General features: G+C 38.0%; 1 protein-coding gene across 3 annotated transcripts; it reads right to left on the bottom strand.

Annotated features, from left to right (window-relative positions):
• Window positions 1–1,456: 1,456 nt before the first annotated feature.
• On the bottom strand, window positions 1,457–23,892 carry si:dkey-70p6.1 (uncharacterized protein LOC570575 homolog). 3 transcript variants are annotated; one of them, XM_056773310.1, is made up of 7 exons: window positions 23,526–23,892; window positions 11,335–11,560; window positions 10,669–10,726; window positions 8,437–8,470; window positions 7,547–8,121; window positions 5,470–5,604; window positions 1,457–4,347 (listed from the first exon to the last, which is right to left on the bottom strand). In XM_056773310.1, the coding sequence occupies exons 2-7, from the start codon at window positions 11,466–11,468 to the stop codon at window positions 3,793–3,795; spliced, it is 1,491 nt and encodes a 496-aa protein (XP_056629288.1). In that variant the 5' UTR covers window positions 11,469–11,560; window positions 23,526–23,892; the 3' UTR covers window positions 1,457–3,792. The 3 variants fall into 3 exon arrangements, with proteins under 3 accessions (XP_056629288.1, XP_056629286.1, XP_056629287.1); XM_056773308.1 differs by having other exon boundaries at window positions 8,383–8,470; XM_056773309.1 differs by lacking the exon at window positions 23,526–23,892 and adding an exon at window positions 11,646–11,920 and having other exon boundaries at window positions 8,383–8,470.
• Window positions 23,893–25,232: the final 1,340 nt, after the last annotated feature.

The following is a 25,232-nucleotide window of genomic DNA, read 5'->3' on the forward strand; positions in this document are numbered from 1 at the left end:
CGCCCTTTTTGTTTTAAGGATGACCTATTTTTTTTCAGAGTAAGTCAGATACAAGATTGTGACACACAGCGAGAGGTTAAAAAACAGGCTACGCTTTTGTAAACAAGTTCAAGTGGAGGATTTGAATGAAATGAAACCCATCTTACCTCCTTCATATGTTTGTATGGTAGTGTGTGAAATGCGAAGAGATTTTGTCTCAATGGAGGGGAGTTCTTCAAAACCATACCATGACAGTGAGGCAGTTGTCATAGGAACTGCATGTACCACAGTGAAAAGGCTTATGTGACTGCAACTTCAATGGCTTATTAGAGTAAACAAAGAACTCTAATGCAATCCTTCATCTACCTGAGCGTATAACCAATCAAAGCTGGTTTAGTCAGAGCTTAATCACATCCAGATTTAGAAGGAGGAATGTCCCCTTTTGCATTGAGACATCCAAGATGTAAATTTAACACAGATGCACATCTGGTTCTTTTGGAAGTCAGAGAATCGACACTTTTGTGCGTTGGTGGGGTGATGGGATCATGTTTTAAAGGTATATTTGAGTTTCGACCTTTGAGTGTTTTGTTGTGTTAAAACCCCTATTTTTACTTAAGTACTTTAAAAGATAGAACGTTTTTTGTCATTTCGTAAAGGTATTTCTTAAGGGATAGTTCGCCCAAAAAGAAAATTCTCAACATTTCTCACCCTCATGTCAGTCTAAACCTCTGTGATTTTCTTTTTTGTCTGCAGAACACAAAAGAAGAAATTTGGAAGAACTTGACAAAACAATATTGGCCCTTATTGACTTCCATTGTATGGAGGCAAAACCACTGAGACATTTCTAAAAATTCCTTCTTTTGTGTTACACACAAGAGTCATATACAAGAAACAAGTGTTTCTGAAATTTACAAGTGTGTATAAACAATGACAAAATGTTCATTTTTGGGTGAACTATCCTTTTAATTCTCTTTGCCCAGAGACAGAGTATATTGGTTTTACAAAAATAGATCAGCCTACTGCATTGGTTTGACTATAGACGGTTTCATTGGACCATTGGGCTGCCCCGAAGTTTACTTCCGGTCTTTTTTTGGTTATAAAATAACAATTTATTTTATTAACTTCAATATTAATTTGTATTATTTTATTCGGATTAATTGTATTAAATCAAATTATAACTACTTAACAGATATTAATCCTTTGTAGAGGTCTACTAGAAGTTAAGTTTGGGCCACATAACGTTTGTTTATGCTGTTGCCGTTGAAACCGTCTATATAGTATTTGACTACTTGTAAATGACTTGAATGGATTAACAGCTTTTTTTTAACGAAAATATGACTTACTAAGAAAACAGTATGTAAATTCTATATAGTTTGGGTTTTTTGAAGTGCTACTTTATTAAAAAAGTATAAACTTGACCCAACATTTTATGAATAGTCATTTTGATATAAAAACATTACAATCTTTTGCACATTAGTACTTAATTACACAGCTTTAATACACACCACCCTGTTGTTTGATAAGCAAACGCACAACATTAGCTGCCACACTAAAATCAACTGGTCTTTGAGATACACAGTATAGCTAAAATGAATTGAAAGTTAAAAAATAAATCCCAAAGCACATAATCAAAACTCACAGAGATACTGCTGAGATAATTTGTCACCAGAGAAAATCATTCCATAAAGGACAACCGGAAAAAACAAATACTTTCAGTAACACCAAGAGCAAATCCCCCCACCCCTTTCTGCATTTTCTTTTGTTCACGTGTTTGTAACATATTTACAACATTGCACTAACGTTTGACTATATTTGGTCGACCTGAGCCCCTTTTTTGTGCGCTCCAGGCAATTGGGATAATTTATTCCAGATCACATTAATATCAGATTCAAGACATTGATAAAGCAGCTATAGTCCATACAGAAGTGTCAGAGATCACAGAATTTGACAATAGTCCACTGTTGAAACCCCAATACACTCCAGTTACACAAATTGAAATTGCTGAGTCTTCTTACCATTTTACAAATCTCCCATTATATCTATATAACACAGAAGATTGGCTCAAGAATCAAATGGATTGTGATTCCACTTAATCTTATCGTAATCCACACTCTTTTGTTTAAAGAATGAGTGTGACGCACACGGACCTCCTGACAGCTTCTGAAATGACAAGAGGGGAAGGAGTCACCCATGACACACTACGTGTTATATTTCTTGCCATCAGTCTATTATTTTAGAGAGTCCTCCTTGAGTCCTCATTGGTCTCCCCAGTACTGAAGCAAATCTCTCTGTGCTTTTTCTCAGATGAAAAAGGCGTATAAAGCAAACAAACCACCGACAACAGCAAGAAATAAACCGTACCATTCTCCGATACCACGTGACAGTGCTAGTTTGTCACGTTTCTTTTCTTTTTTCCCTTTACAAGGGTGTTTTTTTCTTGAAAGCATGCATCTTTTTTAATCAGGCAAAGTGCATAAACAGTTTTGATAAAGAAAAACACTCACTTTACTGTGGTCGAAGTGCTGTGGTGACTTGTGACAGTGATGTTATGTCAAAACTACAAATCAATTAAATTACAATGAAAAGACATCGGGGTCTCCTGTCAGATATGTAATGTATTTTTGTGTGCAATTATTTCATGTTTTTGTCACTGTCCCTGAGCTGTTGCTAATTCTAAATCTTGCTTTATTGGCAATCACAGTTCACCATCTCTTTTTTTTATCGCCCAAAAATGACAATTCTGTAATTACAACCCTTGTGTCATTTCAAACATGACTTTCTTGTTCTGGAGAACACAAAGGCAGATATTCTGAAGAACGTTGGTCTCCAAAAAACATGACTTCCATTATATAGACCACTGAGACATTTCTCAAAATATCTTCTTTTGTGTTCCACAGAAGAAAAGAGTTAGATAGACATGTGGGTGAATAAATCATGACAATTATTTATTTTGGGGGAGCAATCCCTTTAATAGATTTTAAATGTATTTTTCAAATCTGTCCAATTTTTATAAGGGGACTGACTTTGACAGTTAACATGCTGAGCAAAGGATACTTGTGCTTAATAAGAAAAATAATTCCAACTGTGTGACCCAACGAATTAGAATATTTGTTTAAATTATTAATTTTACAGAAATAAACACTTTTACGTTACAAAAATATGACCATGTATTTTCTAAATCTTTTAGATTATAGATAGCTTTTAGCCATTATAAAATAGGATAAACTCTTCTATGAACAGATTAAATATAGATTTCTTGTCAGTAAGTTAATTTTTTAAATAGGGGACGATGCTTTTGCTTTTGACTCTATCTAATCAAAATATAATTTTCTTTTGCCAGGGGCTGCAAGGATGCTTTTAAACTCTGTGCTTTTTTTGTATTAGACTTGTGCTCACTTTCTCCTTTGGGATTTTCTAGGCATCTAATATAGCTTTGACCCGCAATTCCGATGGTCAAAAACCACAGCGTGTAAATAAGAAAAAAAACATGGATTCCATATAGAGGAATACAAGTGATGCTACTGTCTGTTGTGATATGTTATGTTTGTGGTGATATGTCGTGGCTGGTGAAGGGCACTGGTGACTATTTTCTTCTTTGCCATGGAGGTGTGCGACTAAGTGAACTCTGTAATATTTTTCAACGTCAAAGTATTTTGTGCCGCAACAATACTGATCTTGAGCTAGGCTTACAAAACTCAATAAATGCTCAGTGAACACTTGGTACCATTTAAAATACACAGCAGCGGGGTAACGTGTGCATCCCATCGTCAAGATTCAAGTTGTTTTCTAAGAAAAAAGTTCCCATAGCTCCCCCTACAGGCCAGTGACGTACATCTCCATGCCATCATTAAAAGTAAAGATGGTGGTTGTGCTGGAGTTAGCCGAGCTCTGCTTCAGGTCGGGGATGCTCTCATACAGACTCTCCCCTGGAAGCACCAGGCCTTTGGCTGAGAGATGCTGCATTTTGGTGTTCTGCTGGGGAGGTGGAGGGGGAGGAGGCGGTTGCTGAAGGGGCTGCTGTGGTCTCTTCCTTTTGGGCCGAAGGGTAGCGCTGGCGTTGGGCGGAGGCCTGTCGCGCCTCCAGCCGCCTCCACCCTCCATGGTATCGTAAGCTAGGTCTGTTTCCTCTGTGCTGATGGCTTCATAGCAATGGTCCTCCATGCAGCCAGGGGGAACTCGGGAGCTTTTGCCCTCCTGCGGGGCCCACGTTTGGGGTTTGACTACAACACTAAAACCCCCGTCACGGTCGCCGCGGTCACCTCGAGCCAAGGTCCTAAAGCCGCTGATGTCCCTTGGTGCTGTGGGTGAGCCGGGCATGGCTCGCTTCTTCTTGCCTGCTTTGCAGACCTTGGAATACATTTCTGTGATCTATATGGCAACATAGAGACAACATCTTAATCTGCCGTACACTGAAAACAAATCTGTTGGATTAGCTTTAAAAAAGGTACATTTGTTATACATTAAAGTTATGTTTACGCAGCACAATTTATCTATGTTTAATTTACCCAATTCATGTTTGTCAAACGAACATGATTTTTATATGTTAAAGTTTAAATAAATGAACATTGAATACAAACAAGTGTTTCTCTTTACAGAAAAACACAAACCACACTTAATAATGAAATTTACTAAACAAATGCAGTCATAAACAAAGGATGCTGGGAACTGAAAATCCTCGCCCCAGTTTTAACAATAGGGAGCCTCAGAAACTATGTATTTTTGGATGCAAAACCCGGATGCGAGTTAGCATTATAGGACTTCGGGTCCCATCGCTCCAAAGTCTATGTTTTTTTTAATGTTTTTTGGTAAATTGCCCGAATTAAGGTCTGTGGTGAATAAAACCTCTAAATATTTTAATGTTTTATTCTATGTGTTTTATTCTTAATTATAATCAGCTTGTGATGTTTTTTTAAGCCTTATTGTGTCTAATAGCGACTACTGTTTCTGGATAAATTCATCTGTCATTTACTCACCACCATGTTGTTTCAAACATTTTCAGTGAATAACATATTTTTCCATATTGCTGTCACATGGCTCCAAAAGACTAGAAATAATGTATATGTAGTCATATGGACCATCACTCTGATAGCTTTATGGTGCTTTTGTGTCCAATTTAAATCTTGAAGCTCTTTTTCATTCTCAATGCTTTTAATTTCTCATTTTGTATTCCACAGAGGAAAACACATGAAGAACTAAAATAGAGTGACTTCAGTGTGACTAAATGATGACCAACCCAAAAAGCAAGAATAACTGATAAGATGTTGAACTAACATTGAGAATACGTAATTTAACATTGATTAAATTACAGAATTTTTCTATCTTATCAACCATAAACCTATACAACTCTTTTTATTATTGGTTGCACTGTTTCTAAAGAAACGAAGAAAGTGGTCTAAGATCTTGATAGAAAGAGCCACAAGATGTTTCTAGATTCTTCAGAAGTCTTCTTAGAAGACCCTAAATTGCACAGAAAACTAAAAGCATACTGACCCCTGCTGCAGATGCTGCCATACTCTCTCCAGCGTGCAAGCTCAGCATACCCATCTGCTTGTGCTGGAACATGAAGTCATCGTCTTCCGGAGGTTTCCATATGTACTGCTCTCCGTTTCCCATAAACACTGCCTCCTAAACGTATTACAACAATCGACTTGAATTGTAAATATTATGTTACAATTTAACAATAAACCATCTCAAATACTAAACACTGGAAAGTACTGTTGAGTACATCATCATGTAATATAATCAAACCCACGGTTCCCCTGGTAGACCCCCTGTGCTAGCGACATCTATTCCTTATTCATCATGACGTACTGTAGGTTTATTCTATCAAAATGTCAACCAAAAGCACAATGAAAGATGATAAAACCCTTCACTATGTGCCATAGTCATACAAACTGCAAATAAAAATCTAAACGTCAACTGAGGAGTCACTTCCCAATTTTTGTCCCTAAACAATAAACTCATGTAGCATAATCAGTCTCCGATCCCCTGGTTTAATGCGTCCCTCGTGTCTAACCACTCAATGGATCTAATGATATTGGTCTTAATGTGTTTCCTATACTCGCTTTAAGGGAGTGAACCGATGCTTGCTGTGCACTTTCTTCTCATTGTTATGCAGGGGAAGCTGAAGGTGGGCAATGGGGCGTGTCACAGTGCCAATTTTAAGGGCAGGGATTAACATGTTGCAGCTTCCTGCATTCACCATAGCAATTCGCTTTGTCTCCCATGAAAATGTGACTGGCCCGTTTTCTGGCTCTGGCTGTTTGCCTGGGTTTGGCGGATTGAGAAGTTTTCCTGCGAGTTTCCGTCAGTTGCATCATACTCATAGTAAAGGGCCTCTGGGTAAGCAGCACCCCAAATGATGCGGACGGACATCTAATCGCAGCAAGTATCATTGATTTGGACAGCTTTCTTCTAGGCGAAATAATGAAGTACACTTGCAGTGTACTTAATTGTGAACCCACTTATTTTGCACTTTTGCACACAAACAGAGGAAGCAATCGGCTGCATGCTTCTATTTTTAGGACGTTCCATTATAAGACTTTAAAGCACAATAAGACAATTTAGTCGAAGGCCATTAGTGGTTGTATAATGAGAAATGCTTTCAATTAGCATCGGCGCTGTCTGTCTGTAGCTTTAGCTACACCCCTGTAGTTGCATTAATACATGAAGTGAATAGGTACAGTTGTTGCAATACTATAATATCAGAAATAATCAGAATTTCATCATGATATTAATGCGATCCTGCCAGTGAAAACCCCTGGTGATTTACTGTTGTCAATATAAATTCATCCTACTTAATGCAAAGAACATTCTGTGAAAAATATAACATTCATTTCGTTAATTGATTGAGTAAGGTCATGTCAAAGATTGAAATCATAGTGAAATTTATCATTGAAATCTAACTTTTATGCTCTTATCTCCTAATTATGTTATGAGACTTGATATAAAACTTAAAAATGAAATTACGGTTATTAAGGTTTTGTCAGTAAATTTCTAAATATATTAGAAATAAAAAAGTTTAAATTGAGAGCTGTATATGTACATATGAATCAGCAGTTCATTAGCAAAAACAGATAAAGTTTTTTAAAATCTAGTTTTTAATATGAATTAAACTGCAGTTGGGTTGTTTTCATTAAGTAATAATAACAACAACAAAAATCATCATACTAACACAATAAAACACAATTTGAAAATTATAAAAACACAATTTTAAAGCATTTTTAGTGTTAACTGAAGTCAAGCCTCAGAAAAATTACTTTGGATATCAACATAAAAGTAATAAATAATACTACTTCAGTCCATGTATTCTTTATTAACTGTGAGCTTATTAGATTTCTATGCATTTATATATTAAATAAACACATTCTTTGATACACGGTTGTTTTTATTTAGTTCATATTTATTATTAATTTGTCATTTCTCTATTGTTTGGCTTCATAATTTGATGGTTCAATCTAACCCAAGGGACTTTAAAAGCAAATATTGTACAGAAAATCCCTTTTGTCCACATGAAGATAATATATACATACATAGTTAATAGGTAGTTTCTTTAATTCTTCTGTACCTTAGGGAATGCGGGAAGGTTGAAGGTCTCCAAATTTTTCCTAGGCATTTTCTGACTGTGTGGGTGCATAGGAGGCGGGGCTTGGTGGGTGGGAGGAGCGTGTCGGATGTCCCCACTGCTGTGTCGTTGTTGTCCAAGTCCCTCCTCTGTGTCCGTCCCATTTTCCCTCTTCTGCGCTGCTTTGTCCACTCTCCGGACCTTCCTGATGCAGGCGTACTCCACCTTTTCCTGGGGTTGAGGGGGTGTGTTTACCACCTGGGGGAGGGTCTCTGCCTCTGGAATCCCGCCCTCTAAGCAGTCTCCATCAGGATCAGGAGGAGCTGGGGTGTTGGCAGGGACAGCCGGTGGGGCGGGTGTGTCCGTCTCTCCAGCTCGACCTCCGACGCCGTAGCGGGCGTCCTCAGAACTGCGTGTGGGAGAGGAGCGACGGCCCACCTCTGCATATGTGTGTTCCCCGTCTTCACCGGCGGGGATTTGAGGCAGCTGGCGGCCCTGAGCACGCAGGTCTGAGTTTGAGCGACGGCTGGGGAGTAGAAGCAGATCCATGCTGGCGGGGCGATTCTTCTTCGAAGATTCTACAGAGAGTAGGGGATCAGTTAAGTGATGTCAAACAAGAACTAGAAGTATTTTGGTATTTTTAACAAGACGGTACAAAGATTTGCTCGAAACTGCAGAGGCAAAGGGCAGCAGAGACATAACAATCACTATAGAATAAAAGTAGTTAAATATATTAAAATAGCTTATAGAAACTCCCATCCCATGAAACTTCAGGTTCTGCATGTGTGAAGTTGTATCAGCTATCAAGCTATCAAGAGATGTGATTGTACAGTACATACTCTTGCCATTGCAGTTGAGTCTGTTCATCTCATGAAGCTTGGTGTCTGACTTACTGATGGATCGCAGCTTGGACTGCTTCAGTATACTCTGAAAACAGATGCAAAGATAATTACTGTAGAATTTCATGTACACAGTATACAATATTACTACTGTTGAGTAATTTTTATTTTTTATTATTAATATACAATAAAATATTATACATTTACGCATTTGGGAGACGCTTTTATCCAAAGCATCTTAAATTGCACTACTTTTAATTTGTTTCTGAGTGTGTGCCATCCTTGGGCTCGAACCCATGACCTTTACATTTCTAGCACAATGCTCTCACTGAGCAATAGGAAAGCAAATTAATATAAATTAAAAGAATCATATGACGCAATTTGGTGTTTTCCTGTATGTTTGGTGTGTTACAAGTTGTTCATGCAGATTATAAGACACATAAATTTACACAAATTAACGTTTAAACACGCCCCCACATTTCTACATCAGTTCGCGAGAAGCGTTGAAGAACACTGCCCAAAATGTATACGTAAAAAAAGAAGGTGTGTCTATTCCCACTGTAGTGTTGTTGTTGCCGCCATGTCGTGAGAGGCTGTGTGTTTCATCACAAATGAAACAACTACTTAGTTGGGTCTTCCAAACGAGGACACCATTAGAAATACTGTTCCAAAACAGTACAAATCCGAGTGTAGCACATTAACACCTGGTTGTGCACAAAGGCTGTTTCTAAAAAGTGGGGCAAATCCAACTTTGTAAGGACGGTCTGTCTCTTCTCCCTAACAGCATGTAAGTATGTTTTCATTATTAAAGAATTTGCAACTGACTATTCAATTTTTAATTAAGCTGTTTGTCAGTCCTACGTTCACAAATGCAAAAAAAAGATATTTACGAGGCTGAAAATGATATTATTACAATATAAAATTAATTGTTATATTACTAGCCATTAGCTAGTATATATTTTACTAAAACTTTTATGTAAATCAAAATCAAATAAAATATTGGCCTAAATATTATTTGATAAAACTCAAAGGACTGGTTCTTTACGTTATTAAACATGCTGGCTTCTCATGCTTGACATGGTCAACTTGTCAAAAAACGAGTCGGATATATGACGTAGTATATCTGTACTCAATACACTCCTCCAAGGCTCGTTTAGGTTTCACAACGTATTTCTGAACATTAAACTCTCTTACGTAACAACTTTTCTTATACCCTTATTGGACATTTCTATCCGAAAAGCACACCCACACGTCAACCAGCGAGAGCGAGATAAAAGAGCCTGCCCACGTGTTAACCAGGGAGATTTGGAAATTGTTTGAAACTAATAGATGGAGCAGTCCCAGTGCTTAAAGATGGCCGATATGAACCGAATGCGTAAGGTGTGTTTTGTCGGCAATCGGCACGTGCTCGCATGAGGTAAACAGCACGAATTTATAGTGAATCAACGATATGCAGGAATAATCCCCCCCACACGCCTTCAGGATGCCGTCTGTTTTCGGAAATAATCGTACAGCTGTATCTGTCTTTTATTAATGTGAACAAATTAGATACTCTTCGAAGATACAAAATATTTAATCCTACTCTATAGGTACTCAAGATTAATATGAGATTGGCAAAAACAGCATGTGTTTCATCCGCTTTAAAGTATTTGAAAACTGATTCATGTTTTATTAAGAAACCAAAATTATTAAATGAAAAAAAAGACATACCAAAGGCTCCATTGTTGAATATGGTTTTAAGATCAATTTAAATTTACGGTGCTGATGGGAAACACAGCCCAGAACATTCTCATCTCCAGCACAGTTTAGGATGCTGTTGTTTCTAAAATAGCTTAAATTAGCTTCTCTATAATGACCATTATCTTTAGAAAGACCAAAGTTACCACTAGTAATATTCTGTTGGTAAGGTGGTCTACCAACCGGCTACAAACAGCATAAACCTGCCTGGATATTACTGTAATCCTATAATCTAAATTGGTCTTTTTCGATGATAGAACACCAAGCTGGAAAAGTTATAGTCAAGATCTTAGACAATTAATGTTTCAACATTAGTCCCTTTGTTTAAGACTGAAAACCTAAAAGAAAGAGATCCCTTTATACTAAATCTATGTCCATTGAGCCAAAGACTATCTTAATTCATGATGTGTCGTTACTTGAAATGTGTGAGGGAAGAATTTTAATCCTCAAACAAAATCATGAACTGGTTGACCGATCTGCTTGAACCGAGCCCAGAACTGAGCCACTGTACAAAGAGAAGTGAAAGACTGAGGAAAGAAAGCTGCTCACCATGTCCATGAGTCTGTGTTTCCTCTCCTCTCCAGTGCCATTGTGCGACTTTCCTTTCCTGCAGAACACATAGAGAGATTCAGTTTCCCAGCTGATCAGCAGCAAGTGCATTTCACCATCGTTTCATTTAACAACTGAGAGATGAGGAAGTGATGCTCTGACTCATTTCAGCTTTCTGATTCAATTGACTTGTGAAGCTCCAACTGTTTGTCTTGTAGAGGGAGAACATATATATTTCAATTAAATTATCAATTCCAGGGATTAAAGACAATTCTGTCAAGTACCAAACACAAATTATTCTAGATTTATTCTCCTCAGGAAAATGGGTGCAGATTTCTTTGTCACAAATAAACAGATTGACATTTAAAACAACAGAAGGCTTGGCTGGATGGGTGGGTGAATAACAGGCCTTGCAAGCTGGAAAAACCAAATAAACAATCAACATACAATTCAATGATAATTTGAATAGCAAAATGGGCTTTTTTATTATTATGAAATGTATTGTGATTTTTAGTTGATCACAGCATGTCCCCAAAACATTTGTCTCAAAATCACCCAACCCAACACACTTCGGTATTTGTATGATTTTTGCATGTTTGTATATGGATGTGTGTTATTAACTTTTTGTGTTTTCTGTAAGGTGGACATTTAAAACGTGCCACTTACCTCTGGCAACCGACGCACAACACGACGATGAGGATGGTGACGACGAAGGCCGAGGCTGCTGCGATGGCCCCCAGCAGCAGTACTTTGCTGTAGGGATGAGTTGAGAAGTTCACCCCGTCCTGCATGGAGGCCATGTGGAAGTGCTAGCACACACACTTTCACTCTCGCCCCCACACGCACACACACATATGCACACGCGCTCGAACTATCACACCGTCTGCGAGATCTGAAAAAGAACGGCAGAGGTGCGAGATTTCAGTTCCTTTGCTTCGTAACAAGAACGTATCATAATAACAAAACGTGAATCATACTCTTCGTTTTTCTCTCCCCCTACAGACGTTCTCATGTGAATGAATGACAGAGTGTATCTTCCGCACACTTTCTCTTGTTTTCTGTTTCTTTCTCTTGAACAAGTCGGTCTCTTTCTGCCTGTGGGTCTCTTCTATCTTCTCCCTCATTGTATCATTTTCTGCCCACTGACTGTCGCTCAGTGTTTCTGTGAGATCGTTTGCTTCCAACCGGGGGCATTTTTCATCTTTTGACATGCAGATTTGAGAGCACCAGGTACTTTATCTCTCTTTCGCTGCAAATAAACAACAGCAGAGGTGTTTACACCTCACTGTAAAGATTTTACATTGACATTTATTCACTTAGCAGACATTTCTATCCAAAGTGACTTACAAATGAGCAGATAGGGAATGACAAGGTCTATGGTTCGACTTCTGCTGATGTGATAAGTGCCATGGTCTGCTCTTTCTTGGTAGGACCTTAAAGGGACAGGTCACCCAAAAATCTAATTCTGTCATAATTCACTCACCCTTGGATTGTTCCAAATATGTATAAATGTCTTTGTTCTGATGCACACAGAAAAAGATTTTTGAAAGAATCCTTGTAACCAAACAGTTGGAACAATTACAATAGTCCTCAGAAGTCCCCCAGAACTGTTTGCTTTCCTACATTCTTCAAAATATCTTCTTTTGTGTTCAACAGAACAAAGAAATGCATAAAGAAATGTTTCCTACTCAATGGTGTGAAAGAACTGTAAAGCACGTTTGTGATGTAATTTGATCCTTTATTTTTAAATGCTAAGTTGAATTGCTGCTGGATTTAATATTACATTTTCTGTAACAGGAAGTGTGCAAATATGATCAAATATTTATGTATCATACATATCACCACCTCATCTTTCTCATCGCTTCATCCATATATGCACTCCATTCGTTTCAATGAGAGACATCGCAGAAGACTGATGTGCATTGAACTGAACCTCGCCGTAGTACACAATTTCTCCAATTGTCCAAAGTTCTCCATTACATCTTCTGAATGGACTAGCAGCACTTCTGAATCGGCTCTGAATGGTTCAACCACCTTTGTTTATAAGCACAATCCTGCCATTTATTTTTGTTACGAAGACTTGCTCTGCCGATGGCGCTACAAGGAATTCTGTGGTTATTTCTGACTTGTAACCTTACAGGCATCGTGCCTGAGCTGAGAGGGGATTAGAGATCTAAAGTTATACCAGTTTTAATTATTTTGGCTCTCGACTAGTTGTGCTATCAAAGTGAGTCATGAAATGAGCTAAAAATATGCACAAGCAAACAACAGCGTTGAGACATCAAAAGAAGGAAAATACTGCTTTTCAAAAGGACAGAAGTGCATAATAGCTGAAATAATTTAGTATACAAGTGTAGTAAAATGTAAGCACGCACACTCGCCCTGAACGGAACCTGATGTCCTCTATTAAACTCCACACAAGAGTCTTGACTCCATCGTAGACAGAGAAAAAAGATTGTGTTTGTCAAAGGCTGGCTGCCAGAAGTAGGGAAAACCGCTGTGCTAAGCTGAGGCATTCATCCAACCTCTCAGATTCAAGATATTGATGAATATTGCGCTACGTTTGGGAATAGCACAAGTTTTTTGAAAGCATAGAAAACCTGGATGACTACCTGCTTTTGATTAAATGTGCGAAAAAAACATTTAAGCGTTGGATAGCTGTAGAAAATATACAGCTAAATATTTATGAAGTGTTACATTAGAAGTACTTCATTCCAAACATAGCCTCAAATAGCATCACCAGACCAGAGGACTTCTGTTCATCCAGTACCACCAAACAAATCATTTACTTGCAGCCCAATTGTGATTTGCGTTTAATGAGGTTTGGACAAATGTATTCAGGTACAGCCTTCAGTCACTCTGGAGTAAAAGCCCAGAGCTAGTATAAACCGACATATAAAGCAACCTCAAATCACATTGCTAGCAAACAATGGCTGAAAGTACCTGAGCATGACCCATTTAGACAGATATCAAGTTTCTATTTTTTTGGAAAATGCACATATCCAAAAAGACACATTTGAAATATATTAAATAAAACCCAAATCACATTCTCAAGTTTCAATGTCACTTGATGAGCTGCTGTTGGTACTAAAGTACAGTTACACAAATAGCTCTCTCTCTCTCTCTCTCTCTCTCTCACCTTCACTTTCTCAAGCTCTCCATGCCGTTGTGTTTTTTTTTTAATTAACTGCCTCAATGGGTGGGCTGTACGAGTAGAGTAATAAAGCTTATTGAGTTTTTACTGAGTTTGCACTCCTTATCAAGTGTGTGCAGTCTGCTTTCTTATAGTGGATATCTAGGATGTTACTTCTATTGAATTGTAATGTATTTAAATAAATACACATGTTATGAGTCATTTTGTGTTTATTTTATGTTAAATAAAATTTAGAATAAAAAGTAGAATACAGGGTTGAGATAAAAGTCCTACCAAATGTGTTGTTGAGGCTTGTGTATATAAATATACTTGTACATATTTCAGAAATATGAGCTATATATAATGTATACTGAAACATGTGTCATTCACATTTAAATATGAATGTATATATATTTATGCACATATTTATACACATGCATGTGTGTGCATTTAAGTATACATATAAATTTACACGCCACATGCACACGTAATATATAGATTAGGTTGAATAGCCGTCAGCTGTTAAATTTAAGTACACAATAAGATAATACCAAATCAGGGCAATCTATTACCAAACAATGCCTCATTTTGTTCAGTCTGTGGTGTAAAAAGATTGCATTAGCAATAAAAAAAAACATTTAAGCAAAACATGGTTGATGTGTCTGAATAAGTTTTATGAATTTTAATGGCAGTTCAATTTAAAAAGAATGTTTGGGCACAATATTTCACATGTTACTTTATTTAGCTATCCTTGCTTACATAAATGAACTTCAGCATCCTGGACCCACAGGTAAAAAAAATATATATATATCTTGTGTCTTAATAATGTTTGGTTTGACTGTACTGTATGTGACATAACTGATGAATGAAATAATTGGCAAGATCCAGTAACTGAGATCTTCATTCATAATGACCTTCAATATGATATAATGGCCTTCGGCTACAGTATATAATGCTAATAAACCCTATAGCTCAACACTGACTGTTGCAGTTACTTCTTTAATTCCTCCCTTTACAAATGAAGATCGCTAACAGCAAACAATCCTTCGTAGAACAGTACTCCTTGTTGCAAGCCAGTGGCAGGGATCCCAACAATGAGAATGATATTCTCTGTGGAATGAGTGTGTATTGTCCCCTGTGTACATGGAAAGCAGTGTGATGAAACAGAGCGTTCTATCAGGGATTGTTCCATCATGAGCACATCATTAGTTTAAGGCCAGATGGAGCTCGATGTGAGTGTGTTTCACTCCAAAGAATGGCCAAATCACATGTTGGTCCTATTGATTTGTGAAGTCATTCCCTGTAAAGTGTTCTTATGCAGAGACATAGGAAAGTGTGAGCTGGGTGAATAAAATAGTCCCCGTATGACTTATATCAGGAGCGGGCAACTGGCGGCTGGATACGGCCCGCATTTTCTTTATATACGGCTCGCAGGACCATATCAGTATGATCGCTTAAAAATGAAAAGACTGCTTTCATATTAGGATGTTAATTCTCCAAACAGGAGAGGGCTCTAGTTTCTACAAGTCACTATGGTAATTACTCATAGTAGGAGATGCGCGCTATCGAGAACGTGCACCAAAATGAGAAAAATAAAAAAGAAGTGAAAGCCGTGTTTTCCAGGCAAGATGATCTTTTTACCAAGTTTAATGTTTTACCAACCATATGTTTGTTGTGCTTGGAAAACGAAATCAGTTGTGAAGGATTTCAAATTAAATTGGTGACGCGTCCAGTGACGCAAGAGCTGCCCTCATCTCAGATTGAAAAGGCATATACATCGTCAGCAAAACCTTTTCACTAAATGCATGACGGTTCAAGAATCATCCCTAAAGGAATCTTATGCGGTTTCAATCGTATTTAAGCATGTTCTCTTGGGTATTAATCAAAAACAGGGTCTTGTATCTTTATTGAAATGCATACATTTACTTTTCATTTAAAAAAAAGTTACTATATCGTAACTATATCTCCTTCGGCAAAGAAGCAAAAACGTGACAACATCTTAGTTCTGTGTCACCTGCGGTAATGCTTCGACAGGAAGGGTTGAAGTGAGCTGTTGGTTGCAACTCACAACCTCACCACTAGATGCAACTAAAAGCTCCACATTGCTCCTTTAAAGCAGGAAAGCCAAAGAAGGGCAAGTCCTTACATTGCTGTAAAATGAAGGTTGAGGTCAGGATTATTATGATATTGAATTTGAATATTCATAAATATGAATCATAAATATTTACTCCATGGTTTTGGTTTTATCGGTTTTAGGCAATCACAGACACCAAATAAAAGCCAAATAAACTGTGCAGGGTCACCACATTTTTTCAAGAATATCTTTTTCTGTCAAAGTACACTCACAAAAGGTACCCAACACTGGGTTGAAAATAACCCAGGTGCCCAAAAGAAGCAGTGATCTACTGAAATTAACAGTTCCACTCCCATCACACTTTCTGGACTGAGACAAAATCGGTGTGAAGAATTTGGGGCTAAATCTACATCTTGTCTACGCTGTGTTAATTAAACAGTAAAGAGCTTATTTCCTCTGTAATTACACAGATACGGTTTGGGAAAGAAATAGAGCCCTTTCTCTTATACACGGTCCTTGTCGACACTCTCAGACGGATTCATTTCTTCTTTCTGAAAAACGAACTCATAGCAAGACAGAATCATTTTTAATTGGTAAAATTAGCTAGTGCTGAGCAACTATTCAGAATACCACAAAAAGACTCCCAGGTCTCATTTTAATAATATGACCGAGCAAATCTAAACATCCTGTTTGGTCCTAATTGGAAAATTCTGCTTCATTTAAGAAGTAGACACATCTCATCCTTACCAAAGGCTTAAACCCTCTTTTATGTTGTTAAGAGACTTCTACAATAACCGGTTACGTGTGAAATCCAACGTTTGAAACAAACATATGTTGCTTACAAAAACACACATCTATGCATCTTTCTATTCTCAATAGACATCAGTGTTTCCCCTACCATTATATAAGGGGGGCGCCCCGCCCTCCTAACTGCTCGCCCCGCCACCCTTGGACGTCAAGTAAATTTGATTTGATTTTCTTTATAGCGCCAGATTACAATTTGTTATTTTATTAAACAAACTAAATAACCCTTAAGTAATATGTTATTTATCTTATTTCCACGATGGCATGTCTTTTCTGTCTGTGTTTGCGCGTTTACAATTATCCCAATGAGTGCGCACACGCGCTCACTCACACACAAACAAACATTAGCGGACAGAGAGCGCGGCGGGAAATATGTCGCTTCAATCAGATGAAAACCAAATGAAAATATTTGCGTTTTTTAAGAGCTCACAGGGAACTGAAGATGGCAAAACTCACTCCACTGCGAGTAGCAGCCGGAGTAGCTCTCCTGCTCCAATCTAAGTGTTTCGCATCCTGCCCCTGACAAGCATCAAAAGTCCATTCATCACCGGATGGCGGTTAAAATGTATATTAATGAATTACATGCCGCTTACTATTTACATATGTGTGTTTAAAATATTTTTAGTCAGGACATTGTAAATCTGCTGATTAAATAAGACAAGAGATATTTAATACGCTATGCAGATGGCTCCGTGTTGTATGGGAATGTCACGTGATGACGTTCAGAACAGCGCACGTGATGACGTTCAGAACAGCGTCCGCGTCTGACAGGATTATTCTCCAATAAATGCATCATAGAAATTAAACCGTCTCACAAAAAAAATCCCATTTAAAATTAGTTTATCATATAAAGGTATTAACTAACATTAACGAACAATGAATGAGCAATATATTTGTTAGCATTTATAAATCTTTTTTTAGTTCTTTACTTTTTTAAGCTCTGGCCCATTAATATTAACAAATACTTCAATACATTTAACAAAGGTTATTTGCCAAAGTCAATTTTAAAAAGATTTAAATACATTTATTTATATTTATATGTAACATTTTTTAAATTTTACAAAGCATTACCCTCCCAGACAATCAATGTATGTGACTAGATAGATAGATAGATAGCACATAAAGAATGAAAAGGAAATGATTTCTCGTCAATTTTCCCCAACCCCCCCCCCCCCAAAGCTGTAAACCTAGGGGAAACACTGGACATCAATGGCAAACATGTTTTTTTTGTGTAGTGTTATAGTAGGGGTTATTATGCTGGTTAGTTCTGTTAGCTCCTGCTCATCATCTGGTTCTAAAAGTCATCTTTTTCCATTGACAACCATTTAAAATTAGCTGGATGCTGTGGCGACATAACATTTCTTGTATGCATCATGTATTTGTTTATATTTCATAATATCGGTGTATAATCAGCTTTCTGTAATGTTTCATCTATGCTATTTCATTTTTCCGCTATTATTAATTCTTTGAACCCTCCAAACATTAATTTCCATTAGCACTATGTATTCAGTCAAAGGTAAGGTTTGAACTAAGCACCCATTAGGTCACGACCTGATACTGCATCAGATAACAAAAGGTTAGAATGGGTCTAGACTTCAGCCAGGATCATTGGCATGTCAAAACTCCAGTCAGAGGCACATAAATAACACTCATGCCAATCTTTTTTTATTCGATTCAAGTGTATCTTTGACTAACTGAAAATTTGATCACATAACAATGGCATCTTTCCATCTCTGTGTCTGTAATCAACACCTATTTTCCAGTAAAGTGCAGAAAGAGAAAGACATAAAGCCTTTCTGTGTCAAAGGAGGTGAGGAATAGAGCAAAAGTGAAATGGTGTAAAAGAGAGACTGGTGAAATGGCATGTTTTAATTACTTTTAAGTACTAGATTTCAGTCACAGAAAATCTGGCACGTTCCCCCGAACTCCTGAGACATGAATCTCTCGGCTCCTCCCCCTTCTCTTTTTTTCCCTTCCTTTTTATCTTTTTCTGCCCATTTAATATCAGCAAAAAAACAGGGAAATAAGACATTAAAAACAAACATATTTGAAGAGCAGGGCTGTGCAATTTGCATAACATGTCTCCGTGAAAGATGATTAATGATTTATTTGTGAGCAAGTGGTAAGTCAGCGTGTCTTCTGTCATCCTGTCTGAGATAGGAAACAAACAGATCTCTCAAGCTAAACCCCTCAGTATCACCTTTACATAACTGCTTTGTAAAGATAATTCACTCTTCCAGTACACAGAATAACTGACAGCTGGAACTGTTGGTTGCAGCAAATGCAACTAAAATACCCTTTTAAAAGTTGTATTCTATCTCTGTTTTTGAGGCTTTTATTATGTCTTTAGGGTGTTTAACAATTGATGTTCATGTTTCTAATTTCAAAAAACGCTTTATATTTCACATATTTCAAGTCTATTTTTCACCGCTGTCCCTCTTCTAACAAAACGACTGGATTTCTTTCGGTCAATATAAAGTCCCTCCTTTAGTCCCTTTAATTTACCAAAAAACATTAACAATGGCGTCAACTTCACTTTATCAGTTAAAAACATGCGGATCAATCGAAGTGTAACGGAGGACTGCTAGTCCATGTGCAAATGTCAATCTTGGTTAGAGATCGCAAATTTGTTTCCTACTATGGCGAGGGGAAGGACACCGGACCGAATGGCATTAGACCAGTTATATTAATTAACTCTAATAACAGAAGCGTTAGTTTTGCCTTTTTATATTGGACCCAAACTGGATTATTAAACAAGCAGATTGACCAGGAGAAATTTGCAGGCAGGACTTCAAAGGACGTTTCATAGAAGTGTTTTATAGGTAGCCTATGTGCACACAAACACAATATCAGTGTATTACACATAACAGCTTTCACAGCCGATGTTAAAGTCATGGAAGCTGTTTTTTGACCGTTGGTTATCTCAGAATGTGTGTGGCTGAATTCTTATTACCAGCTGTAGGACTGGGAAGAAAGTCAAAGTAGTTTAGCGTGTTGCTCAGTCAAATGTTTACGATCTCTGATAACCAAAGACTACTCCAGCAGCTCTTCATCTTCGCTAAAAAATGCCTTTTTTGGCATGTTCCTTAGGCCGGAGGTTATTAAAAGCACTCGGAATAGTGACATCATGTACGTGGGGAGTAGAGGGCTGTAGTCCGATTCCAGCCGTTCTCTGTAGTCCTTGAAAAGTGAATTCTGGTAAAGACAATATCTTGCTTGGCACTGAACTTTGAGCTTCATCGTTTTGCAGGGATTGTTTATGCTCTAACAGCAACATTACACACTAATTTAAGGTTGAAAAATGGGATCATTGGGAATGGGATCTTTAAACATCTTTAAAACAACTATGGTTATCTTAAATTGTTAAAGGCGACGTGGAATCAAAACAGATTTCTTTTAATAATGGTTCAAAACAACTCAACATTTTTCAGAGTATATTTATTGCTACTCTGTCAGTGATGTTTAATATAAAAAGATTTGAATAGTTACAAAATCAGCCTGTTGTGTTTATGATTATCGAAAGACAAAAACTGAGATACAGCAGAGAAACGTTTCGTCACACCGTGGCAAAAAGGAACATCCATTTACTGTAGCTTACAACCACATACCGTAACTCTACACTCACTAAAACCAGATTTTTTGAGTTTGGCTAAATGGGTTACAGGAAATTACCTTCCTGACTTATTCAAGGCACTTTCCAGGAACAGGACACAAAACCTGATCTGGAATTCTTTTAAAAAATCTTTAAATGATCTGTGCAAAATCATATTACAGACAATGTTGGATATTTTATGAGTATTTGACAAACTATATAATTTTACATTTATTTCAGATAAAGTTTCTGTTTTGGCAACCCTATCCAAAGTCTTGTTCACACACAAACAACTGTTTTTTATAAAAAGGTCAATAAACATCACAATAAATGAATGAAGTTGAGAGCACAGCAGACCTGCACTGACTGAAAATAACAGACTGCAGGGTCATCAGAGGGTCCTGTAGTAATGACCTCCTGTGTTTACAGTAGACAAGAACCTTCTGACCTCTCTGTAAGAGCATGCTGGGATGTGTTTTTGCAAGTGTAATATCAGCCACATTTATAGCTGAACTATCAAACCAAGTGCCAATGAAGCAAAGATGGCAGCATTCAGGTCATGTCCTTCCCTAGAATCATCATCGTACTGGCTTGATCATAGAAAATACTTCTTAATGATAACACCCACAGCCAGCCATCTATTCTAGGTTGATCTTTTGGCCAGTATTGTAGTTCTGAAATGCACACACTTATTGTGTTCAAGGACAGATGTTAGATTGCCTTCTGTGTTTTACCAATGTTAGGAGATATGACCGCTCATTTACTCCACAATAAAACTGAAAGTAAAGACTCCTCTTCATTTCACATCTACATCAACAGAGTCTCAAGTTTAATGGATGACTGTCTGAGGTGCCTTATCACACCGTCACAGACCTACAACAAACCTGACAAAACAATTCCCTCAAAATCAGCAGGTACTGTTCATTCTGCTGGACACTGCTGGACAAACAAGAGGTTAAAAAACTTTAAATCGGTGTAAACACATGCAATAAAGGTTTCCAACTTGTCTTATGTGTTTTTGAGTGTGTTTCCAATTGTTTTTCACTCTTGTATGGATATTCTTAATGCTTTGTTTGACTGTACTCCATTTCCTAATGAAGATGCTTTAATGTTGCATCCTGTTGAGCACACTGCTCTGGTTTCTTTTAAAAGCGATGCAATGGAAAATGGTGGAAGGGTAATCCAATGGAAAATGGGCTAAAGCAAATTAAAGAAAAATGTGACGATATCCAAAAAGAAACAGAACAAACAAAGTTGTGACACACACAGAAAATAAGACCAAACACAAAACAACACAGAAACTATCAATGCACACAGATTTCGTAAATTGTTGAAGGTTATATATAAGAACATATATATTAGTGGACTTTAAATATTAGCACAACCCTTAAATATGAATGTTGTGAGGATAAATTACCATTTAAATTGAATTAAACTGACTTTTTTGTCTAAAAGGTTCTTTATGGAACCTTGAAAGGAGTAGTTCACCTTCAAAATGAAAATGCTGTCATCATTTAAACGCCCTCTTGTCATTTCAAACCTGTATGACTTTCTTTCAGCTGTAGAACACAAAAGAAGATTTTGAAAAATGTTGGTAACAGAACAGTACAGCCCCCCTTTCACTTCTATTGTAACCAATGTAAGTGAATGGGGGCCTGTTAACAACATTTTTCAAAATATCTTCTTTTGTGCACGAACGCTGGGGAAGTGTATCGAACACAGAAATACTACGTCCTACGTCCAACTCGTTTTTTGACAAGTTGACCATGTCAACCATGAGAAGCATGCACGTTTATCATTGTAAGAATGCATGAAACACCGTGGCAACCCCACACCCCAACCCCCCCCTTTATGCACCTTATTTTTTACATGTAAACATGTAATATTACACTGTATGAATGCTATGTTTTACCATATAGTGTAGTCTTATGTTTCCCAGCAAAGTAAACGGAACACTGTTTTTAAAAGCATCAAAAGAAACCATTATTTCAGTGACTTTAGACATTACACATAATAACATGAGCCAATGTAGCCAGCGGAGGCTATTCTTCTGCATTCTCTGTTGCTCATGGTTGGGCACATTGCACTTATCTTTTCCAGTCTCCACCTATCAACAGGAAGCTTACTTGATTGAGCAGCCTGGACCCAATGGTCTGAATCACTGCATCCACTTTCACAAGTACACACGGACACAAACACCCCCACACACTTGAGTGTATGTGTCTCCAAACAGGTAATGGGTGGGGAACCATCACACACTGGGAGTCTGACAAGCATTCTGTCCACACTTCTTATAGACACAACCAATACTTCGTTCATAGTTATTAATGCTCTCTGTTGTTAATGGATTTAAATTATGCTGCTCAATACAGACTGGCACGGGCGATATTAGCCGATGCGCGTGACGCCCTAAACCCGTCCCGTGCGCTCTTGACTCCTCTAGTGCCCCAATAAAGACACATCATCATCTTCTGCGTCCTGTCAGAACCTCAGTCACATCAGATTGCGACGGTTATTCAGACATACAACAGGTTAAATGATTCCGTCCTTACGTACGCCATATAGAGCAAAACACAATGGCACAGACATAGTGACTGCGCACCGCTGGCAAAAACGTATCACGTATGCCAGCGCTCACCACCATTGTTTTTTTTGCCACGCATATATCACGTAGTGCGAATGCATGTATGTTAGGGCCTCAGCGGTCGACCTCCTATTCAGCACGAGTAATTCGTCGCTCCCGTGGGTATTGTCCCGCCAATCACAGATGCACTCAGGAAATAATTTCGCAAGATCAAAGTGGAAATGCGAGTCCGGCGAGAGGTTTCCATCGAAATCCGTTTTAATTGGAAAGGAAACGTATAAATAACCGGCAATACAGCTTCATTGTTAATCGATTCCATAATTCACCTAATTCGGTAAATCTGATTCACGGCACTGGTGCATTTCTGCCGAGTGAGAGAGTGCCACTGTCTGCTTATAAATCGTTTAATTAAGCGTCGAATCACAAAGGGTAATGCGGCTACATTGAAGCTGTTGCACACGTGTCGACGGACTTGTATGAAGCGCGTCATTAATCTCTTATAAACCGGACCCGTATTCTTGCCACATCCACAACCAACGATTATGTTACGCATTCTGATATGCGTTTAGTACAGCATTTTGGGGGATTCCGCTTTGTGGTCAGCAGCACGTAGGCAACAGTGCATGCCAATGAGACACGTATGGGGATGCTACAGAAAGCTCATACTCACTCAGTTTAGGGATTCAGGGGGCGCGTAACCGCGCAGCATCCACCTCGCTGGACTCTATGCTCCTGCTGAAATGTCTGGCACCCGGTCAGACGCCGAAATATCCCAAGCATAATCAATAACCTGCGTTGAGCCTAGATTCGTATGTCAGGGAGGACATGTGTGCGGCATGGCATTTGGCGTCCTCATTGCAACCTCTGACCAATCCCATTGTTCCCGTGCGTTACGCGTCGCGCACGGGGAAAGGTGCTAACACGCAGCTGGGTTATTCCAAGTCGAGGTTGGGTGGTGATATCGGGACCACGTCACAGCTGCCTCCGTTAGGTCTCAGAGCCTCCTGAAACCTCAATCCTGTCTCAAGCATCGGCGACGGTACTATATGACAGCGCGGTGCCCATTGGCATCTGGAACTCGCGTTTTGCGCCACGTCGCGGCGACTCTGGGAATCACAGTCATTAGAGTTACTGGGAAATAATGTCAATACTTGATCATTAACAGTTGCCACGTATTTCCTTTGCACAAAGTGCTGTGGATGTATCAATGATTCAGTATCATTATATGGTTTTGGTACTTTGATAAATATCACAGTACTAAATATCTGTAATATTCATGTAGATGGTATTTCAGGTATAAGTACTGTCATGGTACGTGTTTATATGCTGTTATTTCTTTTTTAAAAAGTACTTGATTTTGTCCATAAATAAAAAAAGAAAATAATGGTGACATGGGTTGGATGAGGTATCAACATAATCTGTTATAGGAGGAAAATTGCATATTTCCATTGATTAAGTTACTTCCTATTCATAACAGGCATAATTTTATAAAGAGACATCACATCAAAAAGGGAAAGACAGTTTTACAAATGTGATTTTGGTCCCAAAGCAACAAGAAACCAACCAATCACATACAGGTCTATGAGGTAGTAGCTGTATTTGTTTATCAGCACATACTAAGTCACTCAGACCTAAACCCTTGCCCCCTGCTGATAATCACCCATCTGTGAGACAAAGCGCTGTGCCAGTGAACATATTTACTAAAACAGACAGCTGTATTCAGGTCGGTGATATGTGCTGAGCATGTCTGGACACACCAGGGGCTAGTCATGTAGGGAGCATTTAAAAATGCAACCTCAGGGTTGACATGTTCATTACTGAACGAATATAGAAAAAATACACACCCAGGAGCATAGACATACACAAACGTGAACAACCATTATAATAAATGCAGAATGAACAAATAATTATAAATATATATATATAAGTTAGAACAGTACAAATCTTGTTGCTACTCAAAAATATACTTATGTTTATCTTGTGGTAAGTTTTCTCGCCATACTGTGTTCTATTATCACCGTTTTACATTTATTTATTTATTTGCATTTTAAATTATCAGTGTTTTGTATGTGCTTCCTAGGAATTATAATCATGATCTTGGCATTGCTGGCATTTTTACAGATCTAATGTCTCATTCAGAATATTGTGTTTTATTTTTATTAATCAATGCTCAAACAGGGTGACACACGATATTTAAATATTTTTGTTTTTATACCATTCTTCTCTTAAAACTCTCCCTCTTAAATATGCTACAAAATTGTGTAAGACATGCTACTGATGTATGCAAACTGTACTGTATACATATCTGATGATTCCCCCTCAAGTGCTCCACCTGCCGCTCCTTCATGACATTACACCAGGAGGTGGGGGGCCGCTA

The sequence above is a fragment of the Triplophysa dalaica genome, chromosome 18 (assembly GCF_015846415.1).
Source record: "Triplophysa dalaica isolate WHDGS20190420 chromosome 18, ASM1584641v1, whole genome shotgun sequence".
NCBI lineage: Eukaryota > Metazoa > Chordata > Actinopteri > Cypriniformes > Nemacheilidae > Triplophysa > Triplophysa dalaica.